At 33.9% G+C, this 9987-nt stretch overlaps 1 protein-coding gene across 1 annotated transcript in view; it reads right to left on the reverse strand.

The window, feature by feature from the left end:
• The window catches only part of DNAH5 (dynein axonemal heavy chain 5), a 293673-nt gene that overhangs the window by 199435 nt on the left and 84251 nt on the right, over positions 1–9987 (reverse strand). Inside the window, exons 23-28 of the mRNA XM_044681991.1 lie at positions 9411–9612; positions 8524–8759; positions 6062–6280; positions 5107–5169; positions 4563–4801; positions 2209–2449 (exon numbers count right to left, since the gene is read on the reverse strand). Of these exons, the coding sequence (XP_044537926.1) occupies positions 2209–2449; positions 4563–4801; positions 5107–5169; positions 6062–6280; positions 8524–8759; positions 9411–9612 (1200 nt within the window). The remainder of the gene's footprint in view (positions 1–2208; positions 2450–4562; positions 4802–5106; positions 5170–6061; positions 6281–8523; positions 8760–9410; positions 9613–9987) is intronic.

The following is a 9987-nucleotide window of genomic DNA, read 5'->3' on the forward strand; positions in this document are numbered from 1 at the left end:
AGAGAAGAGGAGAGGAGAGGACAGGAGAGGAGAGGAGAGGAGAGGAGAGGAGAGGAGAGGAGAGGAGAGGAGAATGGAGAGGAGAGGACAGGAGAGGACAGGAGAAAGGAGAGGAGAGGAGAGGACAGGACAGGAGAGGAGAGGAGAGGAGAGGAGAGGAGAGGAGAATGGAGAGGAGAGGAGAGGAGAATAAAGAGAGGAGAGGACAGGAGGGGAGAGGGGAGGGGAAGGGAGCAAAAGAGATGCGCAGGTCAAGCACTGTGCTAAACACTGAGGATACAAATACAAGAAATTGAAACAATCCTTCCCCTCAAGGAGCTTATTTCTTAATAGAGGAAAACTATACAAAAGAGGAAAGCTGGGTATGGAAACAGCAACAAGACATGAAGATGTATGGAAAATAAAATAGAGGCTTAGATCAAAGCAAGATAAGGTGAAAGCTTGCCAATCATAGCCCAGGATGGTTCCAGAGCAAAGCCAAAGCCAAAAGTCCCTGGGGAACTGTGGGGAGTTAAAGATGGTAGTTGGAATTTAGAAGACATGAAATGGAGATGACTGAAAAGAAATATCATCATGAGGCTAGATAGTAATGAATTTTTCAGTGATAGTAACTCTTATAAATTACTGCACTTCAGACCCTCATCATTTTTTTCCTGGAATATTACAATAGACTAATTGGTTTCCTTGCCACAACTCTATCCCTTCTCTAATACATCCTCATTCACATAAATAGCAAAATGATACTTACGAAACACAAGTCTGAACATGTCACATCATCCCCAACATCCCCCAATCAAAATGTCTCAATGACTCATTATTGCCTCTAGGATAAAACTCCTATTTGTTAATTAAAGTCCTTCATAAAGTAGATCCAACTTTTTGAGACTGATTATACATTATTCTCCTTCTCCCAGGCAACAATCTAATCAAACTCAACTACTTGCTATTACTCACACATCAAATTTCACCATCTCTCTCAATGACTTTTTGCAGTCTGTCTGGAATATGATACTTCACTTCAATCTTTTAGGATGACTAGCTTCCTCTATAACTTAGTTCAAGCAATATTTCCTGCCTGAGGTCTTTCCTGATTCCCTTCCTTTCCCAAATGGCAAGTATTACCTCTTAAGGTACTGTGAATATAATATCTATATATGTTTATATATAACATATTTATTGGTGTACAAAAATGGTTGTGATGGTTATGCATGGTGTTTCCACATGAAATCCCTATATTATTTTTTTAAAGTAACCACCTATCTTTTCTGGCAACAATTTTCTTTCTTCTCCTCTCCTCCTATGCATATAAATGTGTCAGGAAACATGTTAGTCTTCCAAATCCAAAACAAGATACAATTAATAATGTGTAGGGCTAATTTGTAGAATTTTCATTATTAAAATTATATCAAACTCCTGTAAGTTAGAATAATCTGAGCTCAGCTTTTGAAGGAACCTGAGGTCCTCAAGAGTCAAAAGTAAGGAAGAAATATATCCCAGGCATGGGGGTTCAGCTTGTGCAAATGAAAAGAATATTCTGCATAATAAAGAGCAGACAGGTCTCTTTGTCTGGACCATAGTATTACTGTGGTATGTGGAATTGGATTCATTACTGATTGAAGATTAAATTTAAATTAATGCTTAGAAAGAACCATCAGCCACAACCATCCAGGAGAATTCTGAAGGATTTATGATCAAGAATGCTATCCCCCTCCAAAGAAAGAATTGTTAGAGTTAGAATGCAAATAAAGCACACAATTTTTCACATTAGCTTATTTATGCATTTGTTTGGGGCTTTTGATTTTATATGAATATTTTCTTATAACAATGATGAAAATGCAAGTATGTTTTGCATGATAATATATGTATAACCCAGATCAAATTGCTTATAATCTCTGAAAGGGGGAAGAAAAGGGAGGAAGGGAGACTATTTAGATCTTATTATTTCATAAAACATATGTTGAAAATTGTTATTACATGTAATTTGCAAAATAAAATATCTTTAAAAAAAAGAATTAGAACAAAAACAAAAAAAGAACCATTAGCAAGAAGGGTCAAATTGAGAAAGCAAACACAAGCTTTTTTGCCTAAAAAAATTATTCTCTTCTCATTTCTCTAGGAATATTTGTCAATAGATTACTTTATATTTGAACAATGTGTAAAAAGTGTTCCATCTTCCCTCCCAACTTCATCACCTCTCGCCAAGAATACCTCTATTTCTTCTTTGTATTTAAGAAGAGGTGCATCCATGATGTTCCTCAATTTAAAGGTCTCATTCTCAACATCAAAACTATGGCCAGTGAGTTCTGCAATCCTTTTCCAATGTCTGTCCATCATGGCTCTATTTGACATGTGTTCCAACAGTGGACAACACTCATTGAAATCATCAATGGTCTTCTTTAGGTCCAGGAAAGCTTGCCAGTCTTTCAAAGCACGTGGAAGTTTCCGACATCTAAAAAAAGAAACCAGTAGGGAAGACTAAATAGGTAACCTATTTCCTTCTTATCTTTTTGTATCTAGCAAAGAAGACCTCACTAAATTGAGATTTCCAATTATCTGGAGATATGATCTCAATAACACTATTCTAATCATGGCCATTTCACAAAAATTACCTTAAGACAAAAGAACTAAAGACTTGATATTCAAGAAAACCAAGTCAAGTATCAATTGGTCAGTTGCTCATTTAAAGTATTGTTCCTATGGAATTAACTGTCCAAATCACTTTGTTTCACCTAATACCTTTTCACAGAAGAGACTATTATAAATTTTAGGGAGGCTTCATCTGCATTACACATAAACTAATTTGGCTACATCATCACAAAGGTGGCATTATGTTGCCAAGACTTTATGCTACAGAGGATCAATCTTCATAAAAGGAAACCAAGATAATGATTGGAATGAGTCTTTCCAAGGAATCATTTTCGAAGGATACTAGGACTTTGGGCACACAAACCCACTAAGTAGGATGAGATAGATGTATTTCCTGGTTCCATCCCAAAGGTCATATAAGGCAGTATGTTATAATGGAACTATATTAGATTTGGGATCAGACAACTTAAGTTCAGATCCTTGCAATGATATTTGCTAGTTAGTGACCATTTAACCTCAACCTGAGCCATTGATTCCTTATTTATAAAATGGAAATTGATTTAGACAGAGAAGAAATACTGATGCACATAATCACTGTCTTCATCCATCTGAAATTCTGTCATGTGAAATAGGGATTAGGTTTGTTCTACTGAGATCCTGAAGAAAAAACTCTGAACAATAAGTGAAATTACAGAGAAGGAGATTTAAATTAATTTAAGGGAAAACTCCCTAATAATTAGAACTATCAAAAAATGAATATAGTAGGACCATTTGCTAGGAATACTGTAGAAGAGATTACTATTAAGGAATGGCCTGGATTTAGAAGACCTCTGTCGCCCCTTCTAAATATGAGATTCTGTGATAATGTTCTGTGATATTTTCATTTCCTATTCCTCAGGGTAATCTAACTGTGTGACCCTGGGCAAGTCATTTAGCCTGTTTACTTCAATTTCCTCAACTGTAAAATAGGATTGTTGTGAGAATCAAATAAATCAATTTTTGTAAAGTGTTTAGCACAATGTCTGGCATTTAGAATGCACTTAATAATTGCTTATTTTATCCATGACTTAAATGATAAAAGATGGGCCGTCTGTTAAAATTCTATACTAAAAAACCTTTTTAATCTCTTAAGATTGCTCAAGGTCAAAATGAAAGGAAATGAGATTTATGAGAGTATTAATTAAGTTTAATCCTTTAAAATGATAGGGCCTCAAGGAAGAATACATCCTTTATAGTGTGGATTTTAAGTTATGATTATTAAGAGTGCCTCTACCTGCAACCTTCCTTCCCTTTCATTTCCATCTCTTGCTCTAATTATTAATATAATTAATAGTACCACTGCTTCTGTAAAGTGAGTGTCAATTGATTTACCTATAGTTCATCATATATATGTGCGTGTAGGTGTGTGTGAACAATAGGAATAATACATATGTATATATGAATATATATATATATATAAACACAAATAAAACCCCTATATCTTATATGTTTTATCCTTTCCTATTAGAAGATCATTTCTTTGAGGGCAGAGTGTATCTGACTTTTGTATCTGTGTCCCAGGATATTATTTAACTGATAGCACCTAATAAATGTTTATTTATTCTTCATTATTATAACATTTTATAATATTTAGGAGAATCTATGAATTCCTATTGTGTTAACAGATTTTTAAACATAGACTCCTAATATTTGATAAGTTTAGTTTAAATGAAGACAGGGTGTTGAAAAACAATTGACATTTCATTCAATTCATTCATTTCAAATTTAAATGATGTGCTTACATATCACCACTCATAAGAGTATAATGAAACAAATACAATTTGATGATTGTTTTGACAACAAAGCAATGAAAATGCTTCTCAAAAATCTGGGATAAAAAAATGAAAGAAAGATAAAAATTATTTAAGAACATCATTAGCATTTAAGAACTGTGAGATCTTTTGCTGCATACATCCTAGTCTTTCATAATTCCTCACCTGTTCTGGAATTCTAGGAGTTCATTGTTTATTTTTTCAGTATTCACTTCTGACCAAAGCATGTCATGATATCCATTGACAGTGTTAATGACGCTGTTGTATAAGCTGTAGATTTTCTGGAGAAGATTAAGCTGCTTCTTTATCTCAAGGAGCTGAGGATACTGAGTCACAGGCAACCCAAAAAGCTCTTCTCCACCCGTGTAAGTGACATATTTGCGAAATATATTGTCAAATCGTGTCTAAGAAAAATATTAGCAAAAAAAAGATGCTTAAATGATTTCTGAGGAGAATTAAAATAAAACATTAAGGTATACCTAAAATAAGATATTAGTAACAGATACATATATTTCTACATTTAATTGTTAATTGACCCTAAAAATCACTTTTCACTTGAACAAACACATGTTCCCATAACTAATCATTTCTATTTGATTATTCATGGGATTTCTTACATCTATTTTTCTTATTACTGATAATATAAAATCATTTTAACATGATGTACATACAATGTTACTTCTGCCACTTTATACATTAGAAAGTTTACCTGGAATATAATAAGTCTATCACTGGCTTCTTGGGGTTCTAGACCAGCAGCCATGGGACCATTCTGAAATAAAATTAAGATAAAGAGCTAATAAAGTATGTTATTTGCATAAGAAAGTGCCAAGCATTAGAAGGTTCCTTAGTTTCATTTAGTAGTTTTCCATGCTTTCAGTTTTTATTTTAAGGGATATAAGATATGGATCATGCTTAAAATAAAAGGAATAAAATTAGTGTCACTATTAACTTAACAGAAAGCTTAAGATTTAAGGGGTGTATTACTTTCTCTTTTACAGAAGATTTTTGCACACACATGAAAAGGAGGAGGGGAAAGTCAATGACTATTGCGTTTTTTTTTTTTAAAGACAAAAGATGGTTTGAACTAAGAAAAGAAGAAAACAAAATATCACAGGCTCTTGTTTCTCCATGACACTAAGACATCCATCATTTTTTTCCAATACATCACTGATAAGCTCTGTAGTTTAGTCCAATGTCACATAGGGGTCAGGAATATTACCCACTCCTCCCCAGTCATATTTACTGGTTCTTAGATGTTAGGGAAAGAATTGACAAATACCAGAATATTCATTCTTATTAATGGGAAACATTACTATCAAAAATTGTTCCAGATAATTTGGGGAAAACTCTTAATTCCATGACCTAAGTAATAAAAGGTAGATTGAATGTCGAAATTCTGTAAACTGATTTTTAATCACTTTTGACTACTTAAAGTCAAAATAAAAAGAAATGAAATTTATGGTAGAATTTTAAGTAAGTTTAATCCTATAAAAATTATAGGACCCCCAAGAAAAAAAGGATCCTTTATAGTATTGATTTTAAGACTCATTATTTTTAAATAGTAATTTTCCCCTTAAATTTATCTCCTTTTTGTTATATAGAATTTAAATATAAAACATAAATATAGAATAAATATAAACATAGAAAAATTAGTTTAGTACCATGTCATAATCTGAATAGAATTGATTACAATCTTCAACAAAGGTTTCTACAGTACTAATAAGTTCTCTTCTGAAATTTGGCTGCAATGTGAATAATTCATGCTGAACTTCACTTGCTCTGGCCAAAATCTTCTCCCAGGTATAACGTAAAGTATCAACTTTTTCAGTTTCCTCCTTTGCCACCAAGAGTCCATATTTGTTCAGTAGAGCATAGGATTCCTGGAGACCAAAAAAAATTAGATAGGTACATAAAAAAACATGTATAGAAACCTTTCCTTAATAAAAATTAAGATTTAAATTAATTAAATTAAATTAAATAGAAAAAATAGATCAAGGAATAGTAAGCTTTAATTCAGTGAACCTTTAAGAGCAGGAAGAGACAAAATGCTTAAATAAGTCCACCTCTGCTACCAGAGCAAAGTCAAAAGAAATAAAGGGGAGAAAAAAAGCAAATATATGAATATAGCATGCCTAAGGGAGAAATGGGGAAAGAGTGGCACTCTGCAAGCAAAGTAGGAAGTATCTGTAAGCTAGCAAAGCATCATGGGATTTGTAGTTCAATGCCCTAGGAAAAAAACATTCACAAGTACACAATTTCAAGGCCACACAGTGGGAGACTTCAAAAGTGGTTGGAAAATTGAAGGCTAAAAATCATCATGAACAGGAGATGGAGCTGAGCAGAATCTGTAGCTGCAGACCTTAATGAAAGTATTATAAACAGAGGGCCCAGGGAAGGCACTGCTGGGTGGCTCAGGGAATCAAGAGCTGGGCCTAGAGATGGGAGTCCTGGGTTCAAATTTGATCTTAAACATTTCCTAGTTGTGTGATCTTGGGTGAGTCACTTAACCCCATCTGCCTAGCTCTTATCCATTCTAAAAGAGAAAGTAAGGATTAAAAAAAAAAAAGAAAGAAAGAATTGGGTCTCTAAAGATATCTTGCAGTATTTACTCCAGGTCTGGGGGCTAAGTGTAGCAAGCTAATTTCAGGGCTACCCCGTACCCCCTCCACAGATCACAGAACTTGTTTTTACCCTGTTTAATGTCCATTTGTTTTAGTACTGTGGGAAAGTTCCAGAAAGGCTTCTCCTCCATCCCCTCTATCTCTTTCCAACTGGGCCAACCTGGTCCCTAATTTCTTTACCATGCCTTAATATGTTGTTTATTCATTTTCCTTTGCCCTAAAAAGTGTGATGATTAAAGAAATGGTCTGTGTGACCTAATTAAAACACATAGGCGATTGTTGGAACAAAACCATAAGGACTACTTGAAATCTAGACAGAAAGGAATATTAGATCAGGAGAGTTAAATTTGTTCCAACAACCAGATGTAGGACTGATCCAGGGACTCAGAGTATTATATTTTATTAATACCTGGAATTAAAAATTTGTATTTTTTTAAACTCCACAAATTAGCAGGAATTCCTGTAGATTCAGGCAGATGCCCCTAGTGAAAACCCCAAATTCATCTCTGAGATCCAGAAGATGCTTTGAATTAGGGTGGTTTAGGCAACTTGAACTGTCCAGGGAATTGTTGGGGAGTAAAAATGAGTACCAGAGAAGAAAGTCTTATCCCTAAGCCAGTCCCATGCGCGGTGATACGTGTGTAGAAATCAGCCCTTCTACATTTCTAGTGGGAGAAGGAAATAAAGAGAAAGTTCCAGTTGAGTTCTGCCTTCTGCAGCACCGTCTAGAGTTTACACAATAAATATTTTTGCCATTTAGCTCACACTGCAAGGCATGCTGTGTCTTATGAATTCTCTAGTGTACTTTAGATATTTATGTCATTTATTATCTCAGGGGTTAAGGGAACTGAGGAAAAGAAAAACCAGAAATCTGTCAAGAGCACTTCCCCAAAGTGGAATTCAGGAACTGTGAAGTCAGTGCCCATCCTGATCATTAGAATTATTCAATAATGTAGCTGACAATTCAGTAATAAGCCTAGTGTCACTAAATTATATAAAAGCAATTTTTTTTCTAAATTTAATATAAAATAATGGATCTTATAGCCCACTTCTGCTGAAATATCTTCATCACTGTATACATATACATACACACACACAAGATCATAGCTATTATTTTCATGTACCTAAAATAAACTATAGAAAAGTAATATTTTTTAGAAGAGGGAGTTGTGAACTCTTAGCTTTGCTGGGATATGGTCTATTTTAATTAAATATTAAATTATGAACTACTTTAAGGAAATTGTTTTTTTATTACTTAAAAGTACATAAATTAATCTATAATAACTACTGTATTACTACTACTAAAACTATTTCCCCCTCGAATCTCATATAATCTGTTTATGTGTCTTATGCCCCTTTCTTCTCCAGAACAAAGGGCAACTTCTTTCCACTCCAGATCAAATTGGCACAAAACTACTGAGAATCAAATAAATGGCTATAGTGGATAACCACGCGAATAACAACATATTCTTATTAACAGTAATCTTATTCTTGTTCTTTACCTCAATAGGGCCAACTTGAAAATCTATGGAAATTTGCTGTTCTCTGATTTCTTTAAGTGCAGCCATTGCTATCCTGATGTCATCCAAGTCTTTAATTTGACGATTTAATTTTTTATTGAGCTCTTCAACCAAAGTAAAAACATTTTCCATTTCAGTTTTGTATTTCTTGTTACAATGATGGCCGATTTTAACCATCCACGCCTTGGTTTCTACAGTCAATGCCATCTTTAGGTCAGCTATAAAATATAAAGTTCACAATATATTTTGGAAAAGTTAGAACACTATCTGCCAAATAAAACCACCCAAAATCTCCTTAATTTAGAGTTTCTCTCTTTTTCTTCTCCTCATTCATTTTCTCCTCTGTGTTCTATAGATACCAAAAATATTATATGGAAGCGTAATAGCTTTATACCTCTTAGTTCTCTTTCTCTCAAAAATTCAGACTAGAAACATTTCCCTCCTTAAGATTATATATATATTAATGCTTGTCCTCATAAGAACCCAAAGCACATTGTAAAATACTAAAAACTATGCATCAAATATCCATTGCCCTTGAAGAAAAACCTCTAAGGTTTTTTTATATCTTTATTTCTTGAAAAAGCTCAATTTTAATACCAAATACATCAGATGTGTTCCCTTTCTCTAAATAGCATTCATTTTCAGTGCATAGCAGCAAAGCATTCATTACATCTCTACAGATTCTCAAATAGCTGATTGTGTATAACAGGAATAAATAAAAACTTACAAACTAGACTCTTCTGCTTCAGTTTCATAAAAGCAAAGTCAATCTTAAAGAAAACCCAGGCGCTCAGAAATAGTAATCTAGAGACGAAGTGATAAAAATATTTGTTGAGTTTCTATGAATAACTAAAAGAAGATTTACCTACCTGTGTATAATGCAATGGCTCCTACACAGATGTATTCAGGCTCAGCATTAATTTTCTGCTCTAAGTCTCGGAAATAGAGGATCTGAGATTCAAATTCCGAAAGTGAGGGCTTGTTGCTTAAAAATTCCATAATAGTGTCTTCTTTCTCCTTTTGCCATATGTGATGGTAACATTTGAAACAATGTAATGATGAAATAACTTCCTGGAATAGGACAGAACAAAGAAAGGAAACAAACAGTTATTAAGTGCCTACCCTGGGTCAATTTCTTTGCTAAATACCTTTAAAAGACCTCTGTGGGGCAGCTAGGTGGCTCAGCGGATAGAGAGAGCCAGGCCTGGAGATGGAAGGTCCTGATTTCAAATCTGACCTCAGATACTTCCTGGGCAAGTCACTTAACCTCCATTGCCTAGTCCTTTCTGCTCTTCTGCTTTGGAACCAACACACAGTATTGATTCTAAGATGGAAGATAATGATTATTGTCTCTCTCTCTCTCTCTCTCTCTCTCTCTCTCTCTCTCTCTATATATATATATATATATATATATATATATATATATATATATATATATATATATAT

Source organism: Gracilinanus agilis, chromosome 1 (assembly GCF_016433145.1).
Source record: "Gracilinanus agilis isolate LMUSP501 chromosome 1, AgileGrace, whole genome shotgun sequence".
Classification (NCBI taxonomy): Eukaryota; Metazoa; Chordata; class Mammalia; order Didelphimorphia; family Didelphidae; genus Gracilinanus; species Gracilinanus agilis.